Raw genomic sequence first — 24,321 nt, forward strand, 5'->3', positions numbered from 1 at the left:
GCTTTAGAAGCTTCTGATAGGCTAATTGACATGATTTGAGTCAATTGGAGGTGTACCTGTGGATGTATTTCAAGGCCTACCTTCAAACTAAGTTCCTCTTGCTTGACATCATGGGAAAATCTAAAGAAATCATCCAAGACCTCAGGAAAAAAATGTAGACCTCCACAAGTCTGGTTCATTCTTGGGAGCAATTTCCAAACGCCTGAAGGTACCACGTTGATCTGTACAAACAATAGCACGCAAGTATAAAACCTATGGACCACGCAGCCGTCACACCGCTCAGGAAGGAGACGCGTTCTGTCTCCTAGAAATGAACGTACTTTGTGCAAAAAGTGCAAATCAATTCCAGAACAACAGCAAAGGACCTTGTGAAGATGCTGGAGGAAACGGGTACAAAAGTATCTATATCCACAGTAAAACGAGTCCTATATCGACATAAGCTGAAAGGCCGCTCAGCAAGGAAGAAGCCACTGCTCCAAAACCGCCATAAAAAAACCAGACTACGGTTTGCAACTGCACATGGGGACAAAGATAGTACTTTTTGGAGAAAAGTCATCTCGAGCCGAAGAACACCATCCCAACCGTAAAGCACGGGTGGCAGCATCATGTTTGTGGGGTGCTTTGCGCAGGAGGGACTGGTGCACTTCACAAAATAGATAGCTTCATGAGGGAGGAAAATTATGTGGATATATTGAAGCAACATCTCAAGATATCAGTCAGGAAGTTAAAGCTTGGTCGCAAATGGGTCTTCCAAATGGACAATGATACTTCCAAAGTTGTGGCAAAATGGCTTAAGGACAACACTGTCAAGGCATTGGAGTGGCCATCAAAAAGCCCTGACCTCAATCCCTTAGAAAATTTGTGGGCAGAACTGAAAAAGCGTGTGCGAGCAAGGAGGCCTACAAACCTGACTCAGTTACACCAGCTCTGTCAGGAGGAATAGGCCAAAATTCACCCAAATTATTGTGGGAAGCTTGTGGAAGGCTACCCAAAACGTTTGACCCAAGTTAAACAATTTAAAGACAAAGCTACCAAATACTAATTGAGTATGTAAACTTCTGACCTACTGGGAATGTGATGAAAGAAATAAAAGCTGAAATAAATCATTTTCTCTATTATTAGTCTGACATTTCACATTATTAAAATAAAGTGGTGATCCTAACTGACCTAAGACAATGAATTTTTACTAGGATTAAATATCAGGAATTGTGAAATACTGAGTTTAAAATGTATTTGGCTAAGGTGTATGTAAACTTCCGACTTCAACTGTACATACACAGTTTATTACCCAATGTGCAATATATTGTAACTCTTAACGGCTGACAAGTTTTGAGAGGGTTGGCACCTTGTTAACCCTGCATTAGATCACACCGATGAAGGCCACAATGACACACTTTAAGAAAGCTTAAGGTAGCAAAACTCCCACTAGTCACAGCAAGGCATGGCTTCTCCCCTATGTGTGTCTACTGGTCTACCATCAACTTGCTTGAGCTAACAAAAGAAGGTTACCCACAATTGTTGTGTTTTCTCTTGTGTTCAGCCAGGCTTCTTGACTGAGTGAATTTCTTCCCACACTGATCACAACAATAAGGCTTTTCTCCAGTGTGCGTTCGCTGATGTGATTTCAGCTGCTGAGATTGAGCAAATCCCTTCCCGCAGTCAGAGCAGTGGTAAGGCTTCTCTCCTGTGTGTATTCTCTTGTGCTTAACCAGGGTCCCTGACTGAGTGAATCTCTTCCCACACTGATCACAACCATAAGGCTTCTCTCCGGTGTGTATTCGTTGGTGAACTATTAAATCTTTAGAAGAAGTACAGCTCATCCCACAGTCTGAGCAGTGGTAAGGCTTTTCTCCAGTGTGTATTCTCTTATGTTTTACCAGGGTTCCTGACTGAGTGAATCTCTTCCCGCAGTCAGAGCAGTGATAAGGCTTCTCTCCCGTGTGTGTTCTCTGGTGTATGGACAAGGTTTTTGAGAAACTAAAGCACATCCCACAGTCAGAGCAGTAGTAAGGCTTCTCTCCTGTGTGTGTTCGCTGGTGCGTGTTAAGGTTGCTTGCCTGAGTAAAACTCATCCCACAGTCAGAGCAGTGGTAAGGCTTCTCTCCTGTGTGTATTCTTTGGTGCGATTTTAAATGCGCCAACCTAACGAAACACTTCCCACACTCAGAGCAATGGAAAGGCCTCTCTCCAGTGTGGGTTTGCTTGTGTTTAACCAGGGATCCTGAATGAACAAATCTCTTCCCACATTCATCACAGCCATAAGGCTTCTCTCCTGTATGTATTCTCTGATGTGCTGCCAGGTGGCTTGAGTTATTAAAGCTCATCCCGCAGTCTGAGCAGTGGTAAGGTTTCTCCCCTGTGTGTATTCTCTTGTGTATAGCCTGATGTGCTGACTGAGTGAATGTCTTTCCACATTGATCACAGTTAAAAGGTTTTTCTGCTCTGTGTATTCTCTGGTGTACCATCAATCCATCTAATCTAGCAAAACTCTTCCCACAGTCAGAGCAGCTGTAAGGTTTCTCTCCTGTGTGTGTTCGCTGGTGAATTTTTAATTCCCCAGAAGTAGTAAAATTCATTCCGCAATCTGAGCAGTGGTGAAGCTTCTGTCCTGAGTGTCTCCGCTGATGTGATTTCAGGTTGCTTGGCTGATTAAAACTCTTCCCACAGACGGGGCAGTGGTAAGGTTTCTCTCCAGTATGTATTCGCTGATGGTTTATCAGGGAGTTGAATGTAGTAAAACTCTTCCCACATTGATCACATCTGTAAGACTTCTTTCCTGTGTGTGCCAGTTGGTGTCTTTTCAAATTACCTGACAGCGCAAACTTCATCCCACAGTCAGAGCAGTGGTAAGGTTTTGCACCTGTGTGTACTCTCTGGTGCAATTGTAATGACTGTGACGTTGAAAAGCTCTTTCCACACTGAGAGCAGTGGTAAAGCTTTTCTCCTGTGTGTATACTTTTATGCCTTTTCAGGTCCACTAAACAAGTAAAACTATTTACGCAGTGGGAGCATTGATGTGGTCTGGCTGGTTTGGGCTTCTCTGCGTCTGCTTCCTCTGAAGGACTCTTCCCACTCTCAGAGCGAGAGTCTGGTCTCTCTCCTGCCAAAGACAAACACAGAATTCCGTTAAACAGCGAGACCTGAATGAAACCTCCACATGATAGATCCGTCTTCCTATTAGGTTCAATCCAAATCAGATCCCTCAATAACCTGTCTTTTCAGAACTATTAGGTTCATTTTTTTTGTTGAGATTTCATAAACAAATGATGTAGAGCTTCAAATCTAATCCTTCTCTCATGAAATGTCATGTATTTTGGCTGAGCAGAAATGGATATTGAGAACTACAATATTTAAATCAACGGCATAGGACGCATTTGATCCATTGTTAATATTTTGTTGGTAGCCCTCTTTGATGGTATAGGCAAAACATCTGATTTATTTTTATGTTTTTATTTCAACTTTATTTAACCAGGAAAGTCAGTTAAGAACAAATTCTTATTTACAACGACGGCCTACCAAAAAGCAAAAGGCCTCCTGCGGGGATGGGGGTTGGGATTAAAAACAAAAATAAATTTAATAAAAATATAGGACAAAACACACATCACGACAAGAGAGACAACACTACATAAAGAGACCTAAGACGACAACATAGCATGGCAGCAACACATGACAACACAGCATGGTAGCAACACAACAACAACATGGTAGTGTCGTGTCTTTCGTATCATTATATGTGAAAACTTACTTTATCAATTCAATTCTCTGTAATTATCATTAGGTGATTAAACTAATCATTTACATTTTATTAACTAGGAAGTCGGGTCACCACGGAAAATGTTAAGATTAAAAAGCTATAATTTTCTGAATATAACTCTTCAGATATTTTAATATCTGATAAAATAGTTTTCTAGTAATTAATTATTATTATTATTACCTTCGTCAGTCTCATCTGAACATCATAAATTGTTGGTTATCTGCACGAACACAGCGTCTGCTATGAATCATCCATACACCAATTGGCTCAGTTATTTATTTACTAACTTACTAAATAATCACAGAAATACACAAACAAATAACAAAGATATTGTTTACTAACAATGATAGGAAAGAGACCCTAGTGGGCTAAACCAATATGAGTGCTTGGTGGACAAGGGGAAAGGGGTGGGAATGACAAAGAGCGGGAAAGACAAATGGATTCTTTACACACAGTCTATAATTATATACAATGAAATGCTAATCCTCATTCAAGAATAATTGCAAGTATATATTTACAGTTGAAGTCGGAAGTTTACATACACCTTATATTTACAGTTGAAGTCGGAAGTTTACATACACCTTCGCCAAATACATTTAGACTCAGTATTTCACAAATCCTGACATTTCATCCTAGTAAAAATGTCCTGTCTTAGGTCAGTTAGGATCACCACTTTATTTTAAGAATGTGAAATGTTAGAATAATAATAGAGAGAATGATTTATTTCAGCTTTTATTTCTTTCATCACATTTCCAGTGGGTCAGAAGTTTACATGCACTCAATTAGTATTTGGTAGCATTGCCTTTAAATTGTTTAACTTGGGTCAAACGTTTTGGGTAGCCTTCCACAAGCTTTCCACAAAAGTAGGTTGAATTTTGGCCCATTCCTCCTGACAGACCTGGTGTAACTGAGTCAGGTTTGTAGGCCTCCTTGCTCGCACATGCTTTTTCAGTTCTGCCCACAAATGTTCTATAGGATTGAAGTTAGGGGTTTGTGATGGACACTCCAATACCTTGACTTTGTTGTCCTTAAGCCATTTTGCCACAACTTTGGAAGTATGCTTGGGGTTATTGTCCATTTGGAAGACCCATTTGCGACCAATTTTTTACTTCCTGACTGATGTCTTGAGATGTTGTTTCAATATATCCACATCATTTTCCATCCTCATGATGCCATCTATTTTGTGAAGTGCACCAGTCCCTCCTGCAGCAAAGCACCCCCACAACATGACGCTGCCACCCCCGTGCTTCACTGTTGGGATGGTGTTCTTCGGCTTGCAAGCCTCCCCCTTTTTCCTCCAAACATAACAATGGTCATTATGGCCAAACAGTTCTATTTTTGTTTCATCAGACCAGAGGACATTTCTCCAAAAAGTACGATCTTGTCCCCATGTGCAGTTGCAAACCATAGTCTGGCTTTTTTATGGGAGTTTTGGAGCAGTGGCTTCTTCCGTGCTGAGCGGCCTTTCAGCTTATGTCGATATAGGACTCGTTTTACTGTGGATATAGATACTTTTGTACCCGTTTCCCCCAGCATCCTCACAAGGTCCTTTGCTGTTGTTCTGGGATTGATTTGTACTTTTCGATTCAAAGTACGTTCATCTCTAGGAGACATAACGCGTCTCCTTCCTGAGCGCGTCTCCTCTCCTTCCTTGCATACTATTGTTTGTACATATAAACGCGGTACATTCTGGCGGTTTGAAATTGCTCACTAGGATGAACCAGACTTGTGGAGGTCTACAAATATTTTCTGAGGTCTTGGCTGATTTCTTTTGATTTTCCCACGATGTCAAGAAAAGAGGCACTGAGTTTGAAGGTAGGCCTTGAAATACATCCACAGGTACACCTCCAATTGACTCAAATTATGTCAATTAGCCTATCAGAAGCTTCTAAAGCCATGACATCATTTTCTGGAATTTTCCAAGCTGTTTAAAGGCACAGTCAAGTTAGTGTATGTAAACTTCCGACCCACTAGAATTGTGATACAGTGAATTATAAGTGAAATAATCTGTCTGTAAACAATTGTTGGAAACATTACTTGTGTCATGCACACGGTAGATGTCCTAACCGACTTGCCAAAACTATAATTTGTTAACAAGAAATTTGGGCAGTGGTTGAAAAACTAGTTTTAACGACTCCAACCTAAGTGTAGGTACATTTCCGACTTCAACTGTACGCCGTATGTCATTGTTGTCTTCTCTGTTGGAATCCGGTCTGTCTGCTGGAGAGTTCAGAGTCTCTCTGGTTGCGTTTCGCCGAAGATCAAAGTATTTTGTGGTTAGAATGGATACTTCAGAGTACCATTCAGAAATGTCCTCATAGAATAGATGTTTCGGCGGTTGTCTGTATTCTCGTCCTCGGTTTACATAATTTATAGCTGCAGACTAGTAATTTGTGTCTAAGATTTGCTCCTATTCTGTAGGGATCGATAGTCTCAGAGTTTAACCATTTCCAGCCGTGTATCCAATGCTCCACGTGGAATAGTCTTGTCCTTTGGTAGAGTCACACACCATCGTCACCCGGCATGTTTTGGTCTCAGAAATTCAACCATTTGCAACCTCAGCTCACGCTGGGGTTTGCTTAGTCTTAAGTGAATTTCATCAGGAGTGGGTTTTATATGTAACGGTAGAAAAGGGCAGTCCATGACGCCAAATGTGATGTCTGGGCTCACGGGGCTGTGGCCACTGACTAGTTCATCTTTATATGAAAATCCATACTCTCATTTAGACAGTTAATATCACATTACATCTTTTCACAAATAGTTTCATGCTTAATCACATACATTTCACAATATTTAGATGTAAACCAGACAGCTGGGAAATGTACACTTCAAGAGATACTGTTATGTGTGTTTCCTGTACTTCATGAGATCACCAAATGAAACACACTCGTCACAACTGTCCCTTAAGTGTCCACGGACTATTCCTACATTCTCATAAACATATATATATATATTTTAATTCTCCCATTTTGTGGATTTAGGCGTCTCCAAGTGAAGTCCATCGTTCTTTCTCTGCGCTCTCAATTTCTGTATGACCAGGGGGGAAGAGTCTCCGCCAGGAATTTATGACCGGAGATAACAGAACCTGAGTGTAAGAGAAAGTGAGGGGGGGGGGGGGAAAGGGCCACGTCATGACAGTAGCAACACAACACGGCAGCAGCACAACATGGTAGCAGCACAACCATTGTTGGGCATAGACAACAGCACAAAGGGCAAGAAGGTAGAGACAACAATACATCACACAAAGCTGCCACAACTGTCAGTAAGTGTGTCCATGATTATGTCCTTCAATGAAGAGATTGAGATAAAACTGTCAAGTTTGAGTGTTTGTTGCAGCTCGTTCCAGTCGCAAGCTGCAGCGAACTGAAAAGACGAGCGACCAAGGGATGCGTGTGATTTGGGGACTTTTAACAGAATGTGACTGGCAGAACGGGTGTTGTATATGGAGGATGAGGGCTGCAGTAGATATCTCAGATAGGGGGGAGTGAGGCCTAAGAGGGTTTTATAAATAAGCATCAACCAGTGGGTCTTGCGACGGGTATACATAGATGACCAGTTCACAGAAGAGTATAAAGTACAGTGATATATCCTATAAGAAGCATTGGTGGCAAATCTGATGGCCGAATGGTAAAGAACATGTAGCTGCTCGAGAGCACCCTAACCTGCCGATCTATAAATTACATCTCCGTAATCTAGCATGGGTAGGATGGTCATCTGAATCAGGGTTAGTTTGGCAGCTGGGGTGAAAGAGGAGCGATTACGATAGAGGAAACCAAGTTTAGATTTAACTCTAGCCTGCAGCTTTGATATGTGCTGAGAAAAGGACAATGTACCATCAGCCATACTCCCAACTTGTATGAGGTGACTACCTCAAGCTCTAAACCCTCAGTGGTAGTAATCACACCTTTGGGGAGAGGGGCATTCTTCTTACCAAACCCCATTACCTTTGTTTTGGAGGTGTTCAGAACAAGGTTATGGGCAGAGAAAGCTTGTTGGACACTAAGAAAGCTTTGTTGTAGAGCATTTAACACAAAATCCAGGGGTGGCCAGTTGAGTATAAGACTGTATCATCTGTATATAAATGCACGAGAGAGCTTCCTACTGCCTGAGCTATGTTGTTAATGTAAATTAAGAAGCGCGTGGGGCCTAGGATCAAGCCTTGGGGTACACCCTTGTGACAGGCAGTGGCTGAGTCAGCAGATGTTCTGGCTTTATACACTCTTTGAGAGAGGTCGTTAGCATACCAGAGACACCAATACTCCTTAGCCAGCCCACAAGAATGGAATGGTCTACCGTATCAAACGCTTTCGCCAAGTCAATAAAAATAGCAGCACAACATTGCTTAGAGTCAAGGGCAATGGTGACATCATTGAGATTGCAGTGACACATCCATAACCTGAGCGGAAACCATATTGCATACCAGAGAAAATACTATAGACATCAAGAAAGCCAGTCAGTTGATTATTGACAAGTTTTTCCAACACTGTTGATAAACAGGGCAAAATAGAAATAGGCCTATAACATTTAGGATCAGCTTCATCTCCCACTTTAAATAAAGGACTAACCGTGGCTGCCTTCCAAGCAATGGGAACCTCCCCAGAGAGGAGAGACAGGTTAAAAAGGTCAGAGATAGGCTTGGTGATTATAGTGGCAGAAACCTTAAAGAAGAAAGTTTAATCTGACCCAGATGTTTTTTTAGGGTCAATTTTAGGGAGCTCCTTTTGCACCTCGGACTCAGTAAATGTCTGCAGGGAGAAACGTTGAAGCGGGGCAGGGGGGAAAAAAGGGAGGAGCATCGGGGCTAGTCGCATTAGAAGGGGTGGGAGATTAAGAAATGTTGGACGGGCAAGGAGGCATGGCTGAGTCAAATAGGAATCCTGACTTAATGAAGTGGTGATTAAAGAGCTCAGCCATGTGCTTATTGTCAGTAACAACCACATCAACTTTCAGGGACATGGGCAGCTGTGAGGAGGGTTTATTCTCCAGGTCTAACTGTTTTCCAAAATGTATTGGGGTTAAACCCAGAGAGAGAACTGCTCCTTAAAGTAACTCACTTTGGCCTTCCGGATAGCCTGAGTGCATTTATTTCTCATTTGCCTGAACGAGAGCCAGTCAGCCTGAGTTTCCGTTTGCCGAGGCTTTTACCAAATGCAATTCTTGAGGTGGAGTAACTCTGCAAGATCACGGTCGAACCAGGGGCTGAACCTGTTTTTAATTCTCATTTTCTTTATGAGGGTGTGTTTGTTAACAAGATCACTGAAGATATAAAAAAAAGAAGGTCCAAGCTTCTTCGACAGAGGGGATCAGGCTGATTCTATACTAATTTACAGAGGCCAGGTTATGAAGGAAGGCTTGCTCATTAAAGTTTTCTAGCAAGCGTGTATGACAAATCAGGACAGGACGTTTCACAAAGCAGCCATTACGAACACAGGCTGTAAAACAGTGATCACTAAGGTCATTACAGAAACACCAGACTGGTACCTATCAGGATTATTTGTGAGGATAACATCGAGGAGAGTAGCCTTTTCTGGGTGTTTGGAGTCATACCTTGTAGGATTGGTAATAATCTGAGAAAGATTTAGGGAGTCCCATTGCTTTAGGATTTTGTCAGGTGGTTTAAGTATGTCCCAGTTTAGGTCACCTAGCAGGACAAATTCAGACTTAATGTAAGGGGCCAGGAGAGAGATTAGAGCAGGTAGGGTACAGGCCGGTGCTGATGGAGGACGATAACACCCGCAACAGTCAACAATGAGCTATTTGAAAGTTTAATGCTTAAAACCAGCAAATCAAATTGTTTGGGGACAGACTTGGTGGAGACAACCGAGCACTCTAGGTGATCCTGGGTAAAGATTGCCATTTCCTACCTTTGGAAGATCTGTCTTGCAGAAAAAGGTTATAGCCAGAAAGGTTAACATCAGTATTCAAAACACTCTTTCTTAACCACGTCTCAGTAATGACCAACATCTGGTTTGGAGCTGTGAACCCACACTTCCAATTGATACATTTTAGGTAATAAGCTTCTAGTGTTAATGTGCAGAAAACCCAGGCTTTTACGAGAGCAGAAATCAGTGAAACAGATATCAGAGCACAAGTCAGAATTGGGCTAGCAACAGTAGATGGGCCAGGGTGTACATGCACATACAAGGTTTACATACAATCAAGGCACGGCAGAGGACAGGGAGAGCTCTGCAGTGTTGATTTATGGCATTTGAATGTGCATTAGGATCATATTATACAGCAATTTCATCAGGTAACATGAATCCAAACCCGGCGAGAGGTGGTTAGAATAGGATGGGAGGCTAAAAGTCTGTGTAACCAATTGAGAGTCCCGAGTGTGGGAACAAACATAGTCTGTCCCACGGTAGGGTAAACAAGAAAGTTCATAGTCAACAAAGTACGTGGAGTCATGAGGCAAATAGCAAAATGCACAAGAGTGTGGATTTAACAATTTCTGCAGTACAGAACAACATATTCAAGTGTAGAACTTCAGTGGGATGTCACTTTAAAATCACACATCAGTTTAAGACTCTCCCCGTTTTAATACTGTACTCACTGGTGTTAAGATCTCCAGTCTCCTCTTTGTCACCCTTCTCCTCTTCTTTCAATGAGACAGTCATCTCACCCTCCTCTTTCACACCAACCACTGTATCCTCCTCATTCTCTTCCTCCTCTTTCATTCTGAAAGCTTCTTCCTCTTCTTTCATTGTTAATTCTTCAAAAAAAGTTTTTACTGTGACAGCCTCCTCTTCCTTCTCCTTTTTCACGAGAACGTCTGTCTCTGTCCAGTAGACATCCTCTTCTTTAGCAGGGGGGGAGTAGCTCAGTGAGCTCATGGTCGGAGATGTTAGCTAACTAGTTAGCTATCTAGCTATCATTAGCAACTTGGCTAGTGCTAATCTAGTTTGAAGATAACCTATAGGTGTCTGCCAGCTTGCTGATTAATATGAACATATGAAATCACGAGGTAACTATGATAAAAGTGTATTTAAAACACAGCGACTAGTATACCGAAATGGTCTAAAAAGCTTAAATGTTTCGGCAATGTCGGATAGCAGCAAGCTACCGAGGTGGGATCTGTTGTTGTATTCGAAACAGCCAAAAGAACAGTGCAGTCCACTACTAGACACACATCGCCATCTGCTGACTGGAGTGCATAACGCAGTTGAGGAAAATCGTTTTATTTTCAGACAGAAAAGTATATTGCTTTCAAATACTTATTTTTCTAAGATTAATATGACATTATGAAGCATACTCCGTACATATAGGCAAATATGCAGTTGTTGATTAATGCAAATTCGATTGATACATTTAAACACACATTACATTGTTAAAACATATGAAATTAATATAAGATGATGATTTAAAAAATATATATATATATTATTTCACCTTTATTTAACCAGGTAGGCTAGTTGAGAACAAGTTCTCATTTGCAACTGCGACCTGGCCAAGATAAAGCATAGCAATTCGACACATACAAAAACAGAGTTACACATGGAATAAACAAAACATACAGTCAATAATACAGTAGAAAAAAAGTCTATATACAGTGTGAGCAAATGAGGTGAGATAAGGGAGGTAAAAGCAAAAAAAGGCCATGGTGGCAAAGTAAATCCAATGTAGCAAGTAAAACACTGGAATGGTAGATTTGCAGTGGAAGAATGTGCAAAGTAGAAATAGAAATAGTGAGGTGCAAAGGAGCAAAATAAATAAATAAATACAGTGGGGGAAGAGGTAGTTGTTGGGCTAAATTATAGATGGGCTATGTACAGGTGCAGTAATCTGTGAGTTGCTCTGACAGCTGGTGCTTAAAGCTAGTGAGGGAGATAAGTGTTTCCAGCTTCAGAGATTTTTGCAGTTCATTCCAGTCGTGGGCAGCAGAGAACTGGAAGGAAAGACGACCAAAGGAGGAATTGGCTTTGGGGGTGACCAGTGAGATATACCTACTGGAGTGCGTGCTACGAGTGGGTGCTGCTATGGTGACCATTGAGCTGAGATAAGGCGGGGCTTTACCTAGCAGAGACTTGTAGATAACCTGTAGCCAGTGGGTTTGGCGACGAGTATGAAGCGAGGGCCAACCAACGAGAGCTGATACATCAAATATGACGAAAAAAAGGTATATATATTCACCTCTATTTTCTAATTTGTAAGTGTGTATATAGCTAATAAGGCATTTATTATGTGTTATTAGTAGACCTTAATTAAGTGTTTCTTATTCAAACATTATAAGTAATGTATTTATTGGTCAATCCGTAATAACCTCATAGCCATAATAAAGGCGTACTAATAGTTAATAAAGGGCAAGTTACACAAGAAACAGACTCTTAGTATGTTGGATTAATAAGGGCATAGTACCTTAAGATGTGTTCCCTATACAAAATGTGACCATATTTGTACTTTTATTTAAATACAGGGGCGGCAGGTAGCCTTGTGGTTAGAGCGTTGGACTAGTAACCAAAAGGTTGCAAGATCGAATCCCTGAGCTGACAAGGTAAAAAAATCTGTTGTTCAAAAGTCCAAATGTGACACAAACAATTAGCAACTAAACTTCCATATGAATAGCTGACTTACAGCACTTTTTAGTTTATTTGAACCTATACCAATGTATTCTGGATCTACTGTATGACTACCATAATGTATAGTTGAAATATTTGGTAATTTGTAAAGGAATTATATAATTATTTTGTCATTTGATGGAAAGAGGTTTTATCTTTGTATCTGTGCCATTATTGCGTCTGTGACAGCATGGGCAGCGCCATTGAGTCTCCATTTTAAAGGCCCAGTGCAGACAAAAAATGTGATTACCTATGTTTTATATACATTTCCACACTATGAGGTTGGAATAATACTGTGACATTGTAAAAATTAGGATAATGCCCGTTTAGTGTAAGAGCTGTTTGAAAAGACAACCTAAAATTTCTGTCCGTTTTGGTGGGATGTGGTTTTGGCATCACCAGGCAGTAAATTAGTTAATAGACCTCTCCAATTTGAAAGAGTTCCAAACCTCTCTGCCAATAACAGCTGGTTTTCAGTTTCCCCCTCCCCACTCAGAGAGTCCTAGCAAAAATATTTGCTTGAGAAATTGCTCTTTGCTAAGAAGTTGTTTCTTTTTGACCATTTTATTTGAAAACACTCACAGTACGGTACTTAATTGTTGCCTAGAAATGATTGGCCCACTTTCTTCTTATTTTGTGTTTGAAAAAAGTGTAACGCTAATATTGGTGATTTAAGCCCACCTGCAGTACTGGAGTCCTGAACCAAATCTTGTGTGGCATTAATTTATTGTGGCCACAAGATGGCGGTGATATAGCTTACATCCATTTACAAACCATAGCACACCATTTGAAGATTAAGACGATGCTTGGATCAATGGCTGATCGCTCCCAACCAGTTGACTACTTCAAAATGAAGGGGTTCGATTAATGCCCCAGACCGTTGATTGCATTGGTTTCAGAACCGGGCTGCCTCCCAGCGGTGATCCATGTTCCCCATTTTGGCCGACGGCGGAGTCGGCCAAAAACAAAAGTGACGAAGGTTAAGCGTGTGGAGTAATGCAAAAGTAATTGCTTTATCTGCCTTCCCAATGAAAACTAGTTTAAAAATTAGAACATATATTTTATGGAAAAGATATGTTGTATGTTTCTGAACGATCCACCATGCTGCCATGTTGACAACATGACCGCACAGATTACTGTTCGATTTGAGAAGGGTGCTCCTCCCTCGCTGCTTTTGCCCGTTCAGTTTACGGGCAATAGTCTGGTGCACTTAGTCGAACTCCCTCAATGGTGGAAGCCCTCAATGGCCATGTACATGCTAAAACTGGTTAAGTCCTCTAATATTTCTATGGTCTATCTGGAACACAACCATTCGCTGCGCAAAATTGACTCACTCGAACATGCACTGATGAGCGTCATATGACTACTCACAGTCAGCATTGTTTAGGGAAGTGTATTCAAACATCGACAGAAGACAACGTGGATAAGAGAAAATGCCACTGACGAAAGCGATAATTGTCCCAGGAAATGGAGCTGGAGATGTAGAGCGGTCCAATTGGTATGGATGGGCCAAAAAACAGATAAATAAGGTGCGCACTGTTAAAGTATGCGAAAGTCTAAGAGCTTGCGCCCGCATGCTCCCAACAAGGGATGTGCGAACTGTGGCTCCTATGATTTTGACAACTGTTTCATATATTGGTTACTCTGCTTGTTACATACATTTTTGGACTTTTAGAGTAATGATATGTAGACATCAAGAAGAATATAACTTATAAATGCCTCATGTACTTTAAACGGTAGGAACCACTTGTTTTACTTTTGCCAGAAGATACCTGACCCTACCTTTACACTGAGCTCATGGGCGTCGGAACGCAATCATGGTTACATTAAGACAGCATTGTGCCAGTGCGAGATATGGTACATGGAGAAGATTTAAATACTTACATTTTCCTGAAAAACTGTCCTTTTCATCCTCATGCTAGCCAGCAGTAGCCACAGCAGCAATTATGGAATGACAAGGTGGCTTTGTCTAGGGGAGTTGGGATTAAAACATTTATAATAATCAAATTCACACATGCGTATTAATACACACCAAATAATGAATTATTATATTCAGTGACAGATGACCACAAATGCCTATATTTCTCACATATCACATTATAAACTAGCCTAGATTCCTCAGATATCACATTATAAGCTAGCTCTATACAGAGCCCTGCATTTTGTATGGAGGATATCCTCCATACAGAATTCTAATTGACAAGTGCAATGCATGGAAGAGATATGGTCTATGATTGTTCTGGAAATTATTCCATAGAAACTTAATTTGGAGGAAGAATGTTTGATATGCTTTTTACATTTGTATCCCAAATCATTTGGTCCCGTGTGGCTCAGTTGGTAGAGCATGGCGCTTGCAACGCCAGGGTTGTGGGTTCATTCCCCACGGGGGGACCAGGATGAATATGTATGAACTTTCCAATTTGTAAGTCGCTCTGGATAAGAGCGTCTGCTAAATGACTTAAATGTAAATGTAAAATTTCTGAGAATTATATGATGGAAGAGTGTGATGGCGTATGTCCTAGATTTTGAAATAAAATGTTTCACCTGAATTTATTCAACATTAAAAATGTGAATATCTCAAAAGTACCCTTTTTGATTTTGTACATTTTTAGACATTGTTTAAAACAATATACTTTACAAGTACATCACATGTCCAGTGGGTGCTCTGCTACTTTTGAAGTTATGACACTTTGAATGGGGAAAATGAATTCAAAGGTAAATTCCTGGTGATTTGCTGAAATATGATAGGTCATTAACCAATGTCAATTTCGATGTATAAAATGGGTCATATCTTTATAAGTAGCAAAGCACCCACTCTGGAAATGTGATGTGTTTGAAGAGTATATTGTTTCAAACAAAAAATAAGCTATATTAAAAAGGGTACTTTTGAGATATTCATATTTCCAATGTTGAATAAATTAATGTGAGAAATTGCGTTTCAGAATTTCGACAAACTCCATATTTTAGAGCACACTATAAGGAGTATAATGAAACCAAGATGTCTGTATCATGTGCAGTTCACCGATCATAGGGTCTTACGAGAGGTATAGGTCTAAAAAGGGCCTAAAATTGCCACTATCTTCATCATAATTTTCTCAGAAATGGTTTGTGATGCAAATGTAAAAATCATAACATCCTTACTACCAAAGAAGATTCTATGTGAGAATTGCCATAACGATCTGAAATACCAAACATGTTTTGGGCTATCCTGGCGTGGAATCGCCCATTTTCAACCTTTACTTACTGATACTTCATTTGGTATTAATAGTTAACTTGCTGTCCTATAGATTCCAGATATGACCTGCCTGTTGAGCAACATGCCTGACCCAGGTATGTAGAATGAAGTTCAGTATTTAAACCCATTCATTTTGGGCCTCCAATGTCATTACTGTGAGGTGCTAGTACTGTATTTTTCTTTTTCTAGTGACAGCCAGAGAGAGCATATGGTTGCCATTCATTCAGGAGGAGCTCCAATGTGATGAGGAGACTGTCATCATTGGCCACAGCTCTGGGGCAGCTGCAGCCATGAGGTAGGATCGTGATTACAAAGAATTTGAGGATATTCCTCATGCAAACTCTTCCTTTTTGTTTGTTGGAAAGTTACTATACCTAACTTTGTGGTACCATGCAGGTATGCAGAAACACACAACGTGTTTGGCCTCATTCTGGTGGGTGCCTATACTTCTGACCTGGGAGATGAGAATGAGAGAGAGAGTGGTGAGTTTACAGATTTCTTACCAGTGTCAGTTCCAATTAACTACAACAACCACTTTTCTAATTGGATTCGGGTTGGATTAAATATTTGAATTGGGTATTTCAATTCTGATCATTCGGTGTGTAGTGATGAAAATCTGGATAATCTTGATCTCACTAGAAGGGTAGATTTAGAAAGGTGAAAGGCATTACAATAGTGGAATTTCAGAGAAATAAAAAAGGTTTCATCAAATATTTTCATTATGTTAAATTGACTGGAGTATAGGTATGTGGTCAGTTGTTGTATTGAGCAGTGTCAAATAAAAGCATGTACTTACAAGTGATACGAGAAGCAAGCTCCATCATTTATATGAATATCTTTATTCATGTAGTTTAGTCATCTGTAGTAACATTGCCTGTTCAGTACATGGCAAGGTGTAGGCCTATTCAAAGCACTGAAAATACAGATTCTGTGATGTTGAGATTTTAATGTCTGGATCAGAATAACCCTATTCAATCATTTTCTGGCTCCAAATCACCCAGGTTGATCTGATCCTGGAAAGCAAAATAGGGGGTTACAGAATCCAGATCATTCTGATTCTGAAAAACTGGGCCCAGGTGTTTAGACTAGCCTAGTGTTAATTTCTGAATTGGGATACAAGAGCGCCACAGAAAAGCTGCAGTCAAGTGTCCATATATCCAGTTTAATGTAAATCACCACTCGTTTATCCATCCCCCACCTCAAGTCACTGAAACAGTGGCTGCATCCCAGTATGCCTATATTGCAGTCGGGTTGTGCAGATTATCATATCGTAAAGTAATTGGTTTAATGTACAACTCCATTTCCTCATTTGTAGAGATATGAGCCCAATCAGATCCCTGCAAATGTGGAAGTAGTGTTTGACATTGCAGAGACCCCATCAATATAATTTAATGATCTGATAGTATGCGACTGCAATGTAGGCAGTTTGGAACACACCGTTATGTCTCCCTGTGTATCTCTTCACTCAGGATATTTTAGCCGGCCATGGGAGTGGGAGCAAATGAGAAGAAACGTTGGGCACATCGTTCAGTTTGGCTCCACGGATGACCCCTTCCTGCCTTGGGAGGAGCAGCAAGCTGTGGCCGAGGGCCTGGGCGCGGTGCTGCACAAATACACAGACCGAGGACACTTCCAGAACACACAATTCCCTGAGCTCATTGACGCAGTGCGAAAGCTGAGGGCAGCTGCTTAAAAAGCAGCAGAGATGTCCGCCATTGGAATATGACACGCAATGAGGACAATAGCCCAATTACGAATATCTGTTTAGTTGCTCCCTTCACTCGGTGTCCCTCTGGGGAATCCTCATGTGGACCCTTATGATTACGATATGATGGAGATTCCAATTTAGCAAGTGTAGTTCACAATGTCATCAATGTGCTTATGTTTTGCTCCATTACTTTGAGTGCTCTACGGAAGACTCGCCAGTTTTGATTCACCTGTTTCCAGCAGTTTGTTGAAAGAGTTCAGCAAATATTAAGATTCACCCACAAATGCGCATTTTACTGACAGCCGTGAGTTTCCATCAAACTGGCTTCTTGCAAATAAAATGCTGTGCGAAAAGACAGAAGTCATTTGTGTTTCCATCCCTTAACTATGTTGATGGTTTTGGCACAAAAACTACAACAGGATTTACAGACAAACATTAGGGTAATCGCTTGCACAGGCTAACATTGAACTCCGGTATAAAAACACATGCTATTGGGACCCTTCAATCCAACATTGCCAAACAGGAATAAAACTGATTACAGTGATCTAGTGTACCCAAATGATCTACATCATACCACCATTTTCTTCAATCATTTCTTTAATCACATAAGGCCTTCAGACATGAAGGAACATACCAGTCAGCCTTACCAGATCCCTGATAGCATACCTCTCTACCCTTTTTCCAATCACCAAGCCAAAACCCCTCTGAGATACTTCATATTCCCAACAATCTTCCAAAATTACAAGCGTGGGATTGTCTGAAGCACTACCCTTCAATCTGTAAGCAAGGGCTTTGCAGCAACGTCATAACGCTCAGTCTATTTAAGAGTTGCCTCGAGTGATCTGTTCTTGCAGACACATTACACTAACAGCTTTAGATTGAGGTGTTTGGCTGAGAGTTTCCGTTTAAGGGGGTAGAGACTTTGCTAGTGGCTTCTCTCTTACATCTCTCCCAAGAATCTAATCGAGCATCTGACACAATTACGCAAGATTTTGCTGATAATTCAAAGTTTTACCTGCAATTGTGATTTACTTTTAATTAAATTCCCTATAGTTGCTATAGATGCTAAGAAGGCTCATCATCAATATGATTTAACAATCTGATATCTACATAACTGCAATGTAGGCAGCTGTAAAATTGCTATGGGTAATATTCACATTGGCACAAGGGGTTTAAAAATGTGTCTGACAAAAAGCTTTAGGCTTTTTATAATATAACAATGCTGTGTTATATCATGTGTGCTGAAGAAGTTAAACAATTTCTATGTTTATTTCCAGAGCAAAAGGAATGCTTTTGCAAAACTTGTCCATCTTCACCACTTTCATGAGTGCCACATAAATAAAGGTTAAATTAAACATTTTATTTAAAAAATTATAGATAAATGTAGCGGCAGGACACAATTGAGCCTGTTACATTCCCAAGGAGAGTAGACGTTCTCAGTCAGTCTTAAAATATTTATTAAGCCCTGTATGAATAAAAATATCTTCAGGTTGCTAGAAGAAAAAAAATTACATGAAACTTTTCCACAGAGGAAAAAAAAATAAACAAGCTAAGTCACTGATCAAATGTCCAGCCACTCTGCCATATACACACAGTTAGAGGGGGATATCTCGCCTCCTTCATGACAATCATCAAACACCTAAGAGAAGAGAGAAATAGATTTAGTAGAGATTAGGGGTGGCAGGTAGCCTAGTGGTTAGAGCGTTGGGCCAGTAAGCGAAAGGTTGCGGGATCGAATCGCCGAGTTGACAAGATAAAAAATCTGTCGTTTTGTCCCTGAACCCACTGTTCCCAGATAGGCCATCATTGTAAATAAGAATTTGTTCTTATCTGACTTGCCTGGTTACATTTTTTTTAAAGTACACTCTTGCATCACCATACTTACTTGACCTTTTTCTAGCATTTCCTGCTGGCTATCTGGCTACAGGTAAAGTACTTTGAATAGAAATAGTAAAACATTTAGGATCAGAACTCTGCAGGTCTGCTTTCTTTCTGCCCAGCCCAAGGTCAAAACATGCCTTTCTAGTATTTGACGAGTGACCGGGCACTCCAATGTCCACACTAGCATACCACTTACGGCCAAACTATACAGGGTATGTGTGTTTATGTGTCTCTGAAGCATTCTCAACTGATAAAGTGGCTGGCGCTTTTGATTTGTGCCGCCGTTTGCTGCTTTTGGTGTAGCAAACTATAAACAACGCTAATGAAGGAAAACGCAACACTGGTGATGTAGTTTCAGTGTTAGTATACACCAGTGGTCACCAACCTTTTCTGAGTCAAGATCACTTTCGCAGTCAAAAAGCAAGCTGAGATCTACTCCTCAGATGTTTGTTTTTTACATTAACCTCACACAAACAGTTTTGTAATAATGAGGTTTGGGCAGTAGGCCTAATACATTATCACAGCATATTGGCTATATGATTGGCCTGCCAATACTGTTAATCAGACTATATTATATTTCAAAACTCGAGCTTTGATAACAAAAGAGATCAGTTGGTTTAGCACTTGTGAGGCACTGTGGAGCATGAATTGAAATAATTTGCTTTTTAATTTTACTGGACTGGTGGTACCTGCATCCGATGGTCAACGAGATCAAATCACGACGTCAGTGATCTTCAGGTCGAAAAGTCGGAGCTCAAGAAAGGCGCCCGAGTTTCCGACTTGGAATTCCGAGTTGGATGACCGTTCAAAACGATTTTCCCCAACCTCCTGCTCTCTCATTCCTTTCCTCCGGTGAGACTGACCAGAGAGAGGGGACACAGTCTTCCGCCTGATGGCAAAACTCAAGTCGCACCGCATCTGCCTCATGCACAAATTCATGTTGTTCCTATGACCAGAGAAAGTTAAATATTCCATCATCTTAAAATCGACACGACGAGCTGCTAATAATAATAATAATAAAATGCAGGACTATCAATACTTGGCTACTCATTCATTGCAGCTGCAGCCCGAGCGAAAGTATCGAGAAGCGCGTTTTGTAATAGTGTTGAATAAAAACTTAAACATGAACTCACTCATAAAAACAGCAGCTCTTTGCTGAATTCGTTGACAGTCTCTCTGTGGTCATGGTTTTAAATGTGATTCAATATTACGAAGGCTAGCAGCCTATTAAACTTGGCTGTGGCCAGGGTCATGGAAGCTCTGTAGCCACGGTGATTTGAGCTATCCGATTGGGCAGTGCAGTAGGTACACTCGATTTAGTCACAGATTTGCCGGTCCGCCGGGTAGGCGGAGTTTGTCTCATGGGAACACTTTGCTTACCCGGTGCACAGGACCTTTGAATGAAGTGCACCTACCGGCAACAGCTCAACACAATTTTAAAAAAGGAGCGCAGGCCTTTATCGTTCGTTGGCTTTTCTACAGAAATATTTGGCTATCGACTAGGAATGCCGTGAAGATCGACCGGTTGGTGACCACTGGTATACACAGTGTACAGGAACACCTTAACATTGATGCACCCCCCTTTTGCCCTCAGAACAGTCTCAATTCATCTGGACATGGACTCTACAAGGTGTCAAGACCATTCCACAGAGGCCCATGCTTCCCACAGTTGTGTCAACTTGACTGGATGTCCTTTGGGTGGTGGACCCTTCTTAATACACACAGGAAACTGTTGAGCGAGTAAAACCTAGCAGCGTTGCAGTTCTTAACACAAACCGGTGCGCCTGGCACCTACTACCATACCCTGTTCAAAGGCACTTACATTTTTTGTCTTGCCATTCACCCTCTGAATGGCACACACACAATCCATGTCTCAATTGTCTCAAGGCTTAAAAATCCTTCTTTAACCTGTCTCCTCCCCTTCATTTACACTGATTGAAGTGGATTTAACAAGTCACATCAATAAGGATCATAGCTTTCACCTGGACAGTCGGTCACGGAAAAGGTGTTCCTAATATTTTGTGCACTCAGTGTATGTCCCCAATGCGATGTTTAATACCAAGTGATATGCTGGTATGGATATTGAAACGGAGCCACTTGGCTGCTGTTGCCTGTGAAGGGGGGCTCACCGGACAGAGGCCACAGGGCGCTTTGACCAGGCCCGTGGGCTGGATGATGGGGTTGACCCCTCTGTACAGCTTCATCTGGCCGTCCACACTGCCCACAGTGCCCTCCTTGGCCGCGATGATGGTCAACTCCACCTTGCCGTCGTAGATGAGTGTGTTCAGAATAGTCTCAATGTCCTCCATAGACAGGTCCACCTGTACACAAAGTGCAATATTCAGACTTACAACCTCCATAGGAAATACATAGCAACTGTATGCTAAAAAGGTGAGACAGTTGTTACATTTGACTCCCTCACATTGTACCCTTTTCTCCTTATTTGTACAGAGTACCAACCATACTTTGTTGGCTCTGATATTTTCTTTTTGCATGGACCTTTCTAGACCATTTCCTGCAACTATAGCATATTCATAACCAGGCCAGTGCAGACAGTACAGCTCTGTTTGGTCAATAGTGTGAAAATAGTACTAAGTATGGACAAATATGCCCCGGTCCTGACCAACCAGTGGAGGATTCCACCCTGGTCTTGACAACTATGGCCGTTACCTGTAAAAACGTGACAAAATTGCAGTCAAAACCAAACAGAATGTAGCCAGCAGCAGTCTCACCTTGCTGATGCCAAGTTCACAAATATACTTCCACACTTCGTGAGAGTTGGCAAAGGAACTGTTTCTTTGCACCATGGGGTTCTGCTTGCTGTCCCTCGCCACCTCGGCCTAGAGGGTGACAAACAAACCAACATGACCGTAGAAATTATGTCTTAGTAAACTCTTGGTTACCAGATAGCTTATAACTAAGAGCCAGAGTCGTTTCTGGCTATGTCAACCAGCCCTGCGTTTAGAATTGGAAGAATTGTAGGATGCATTCCAAAACAAATGCAAGTGCCCCAGAAGCCGTAAAGTTTTTCTTCATGGCATAATCTATTAGGTTGAAGCATGCTTTGCACGGTTCCCAACGTTGATGTGCTCATATAAAATCAGTGTAATTAGTAGCTTATTTCCAAACATTTTCAGTACAGAACACACCCTTTTAATTTATGTGACTTGTCCATCGTAAGACAGTTGTCCCACTCCCATTCAGTGGAACCCTCACCTTACTCTGAAGGAATTTGAAACACTGCTGATTGAGAACCTCCACAAACTCAGACTCAAAGTCCTGGTCACTGTACCAGGCTCCCCCAGTCACCGAGCGGTCTGGCTGCAGGTTGTATAGCATGTAAACCTTCTTCTTTGACGCCTGGACAAACAACAACAACTCATTATAGGTGAGACTAAACACTTACAGAGTTTGTATAGCATGACTGCTGATGCATTCATATTATTAAGTTATTATTATTATTATAAAATTATTAAGTGGTACTTTTTTTGATTCAACCATATCTCTGGTTTTTAAAACATGCATTTTAGAATATCTTAGTGTTTGGAGCTCGACTCACAGCCACTGATTTCACAGCCTTGATCAGCTTCTTGCTCTCTAGGTTCTTGAGGATCTTGTTGATCTCTGTCAGAGGAAGGTTGCTCTTATATCTAATGTCCCTGCTCCAGATCCCTGTGTAAAAGCAAGAGGACAGTTCATAAATATACAAAAAGAAAGCACATTTCACAAAGAAATACACTAATGGAAAATAATGTGGATGTGGATACTGTGAAGTGTCAAGTGTGAAGTGTCAAGTGTGAACTGGGTGAGTTGGCCAGGTTTGAATGAACTTGATGGCCCCATCCAAAGACAACTCCCATCTCTTACCCCATAGCACTTGGGTAGATCTGAGAGGATTGGATAGATGTAAACAATATGGGGAAAATGTCACCAAGCCTAGTCACCTAGACTAGCTTATACCTATCCAATTCCGTCTGATCTACCCAAGTAGGCTACCTAAGGGGACAGGGGCTAGGGGTTGTCTGGACAGGACCCCTCTGAAATTCCTACCTTTGTTCCCTGCATCCTCAATGACCTGATACACCAGCTTCTCTTGATTGTCAGAGCCTTTCATTTTGCTTTGGGACATAATAAAACACAGTTAAAGTCACCAATCATCCAAAAATAAAAGGCTTCCTTAAAAAAAAACATTGTTAAATGACGATGCTGACATTTACCCTGCTGTTTGGGCATCCTTCATGCGGTATAGAAGTCCTGAGCTGTTTCGTAGAAGGTCCAACTGACCCTGTGTGCACAAAAACAAACTTGTTTACAATATTCTTATCCTCAGCATTGCGCTATCAACCAGAACTATTGAGCCTATTGGCATCACAATTTCATAAGGAGTCGTTAAGAGAGCAGAAACGGACTGGCACCACGGCTACACCTGTGCCACTTACCAATGACAGTAGTCTGTTGATGGCCATGGCTCTCTGTTGACCCTCCAAATGAGGCATGTCATTCTGGATCACCTGGTCTGTTATTCCATGAGGGAACTGTTGACAGAGTGCCTTTATCCTTTATAATAGTGGAGAACATTAACGTTAGTTAGGAACCTAGGTAGTCAGGACATCAGATTTACTATAAGTTCAACTATAAATCTCTTACTGCTTATTCAGAAATAATGATTGACGTAGCTAGATAGCTAGTCTAACTAGTAGATGACGAGCATTACAATAGCTAGTTCATGTATTATACAGTAGTTAGCTACATGAATCAAACTGTCATTGTCAAACTTGTGGGTCTAGGAGTTTAGGATTAAAAACATGGCTGAATTAATTGAAACGCCTTCTTTAGCAGCTTTGTTTAGTTGTATAAGGCATATTTAAAAGTAGCTAATGTTAAGTCCCTTGGTCTAAGTCTTGCTAGCTACTATAGTTGGTCAAATGTAGCCCATTTGAGCAAGTGAAAATAGACAGCTACCTAGCTAACTAGGTTGCGAGCTAGCCTATGCTAGTGACTTCTTGATAGCGACAAACCTGTTTTCAATGTCTACAGGATCTGTGGATTCTTTCTTAACTTTAACATCCGCCATCGTGGAGAATTGTAAAATATTGTATGTTTGTTTGTTTAGTTAGTTAGGTAGCTAGCTAGCAATGCAATTAATCAACATTTGAACATGTGACTTTGGGTCCAAGTCGCATTCGGT

The 24,321-nt window shown here is 41.1% G+C and overlaps 2 protein-coding genes and 1 pseudogene across 2 annotated transcripts; 1 reads left to right on the forward strand and 2 right to left on the reverse strand.

Moving 5' to 3' along the window:
* Positions 1-314: 314 nt before the first annotated feature.
* LOC111960964 (zinc finger protein 271-like) lies at positions 315-10,856 on the reverse strand (annotated as a pseudogene).
* A 2,653-nt stretch (positions 10,857-13,509) lies between these two features.
* On the forward strand, positions 13,510-19,104 carry rbbp9 (retinoblastoma binding protein 9). The gene is made up of 6 exons (XM_023983195.2): positions 13,510-13,838; positions 15,597-15,639; positions 15,734-15,839; positions 15,941-16,026; positions 17,014-18,054; positions 18,091-19,104. The coding sequence occupies exons 1-5, from the start codon at positions 13,743-13,745 to the stop codon at positions 17,235-17,237; spliced, it is 555 nt and encodes a 184-aa protein (XP_023838963.1). The 5' UTR covers positions 13,510-13,742; the 3' UTR covers positions 17,238-18,054; positions 18,091-19,104.
* Positions 18,693-24,317, reverse strand: polr3f (polymerase (RNA) III (DNA directed) polypeptide F). The gene is made up of 9 exons (XM_023983164.2): positions 24,152-24,317; positions 23,573-23,690; positions 23,351-23,418; positions 23,184-23,251; positions 22,693-22,805; positions 22,350-22,493; positions 21,866-21,973; positions 21,263-21,454; positions 18,693-18,891 (listed from the first exon to the last, which is right to left on the reverse strand). Exons 1-9 carry the CDS (start codon positions 24,205-24,207, stop codon positions 18,814-18,816), a joined length of 945 nt encoding a protein of 314 aa, XP_023838932.1. The 5' UTR covers positions 24,208-24,317; the 3' UTR covers positions 18,693-18,813.
* Positions 24,318-24,321: the final 4 nt, after the last annotated feature.

Source organism: Salvelinus sp. IW2-2015, linkage group LG1 (genome assembly GCF_002910315.2).
Source record: "Salvelinus sp. IW2-2015 linkage group LG1, ASM291031v2, whole genome shotgun sequence".
In the NCBI taxonomy this organism is placed as follows: Eukaryota; Metazoa; Chordata; class Actinopteri; order Salmoniformes; family Salmonidae; genus Salvelinus; species Salvelinus sp. IW2-2015.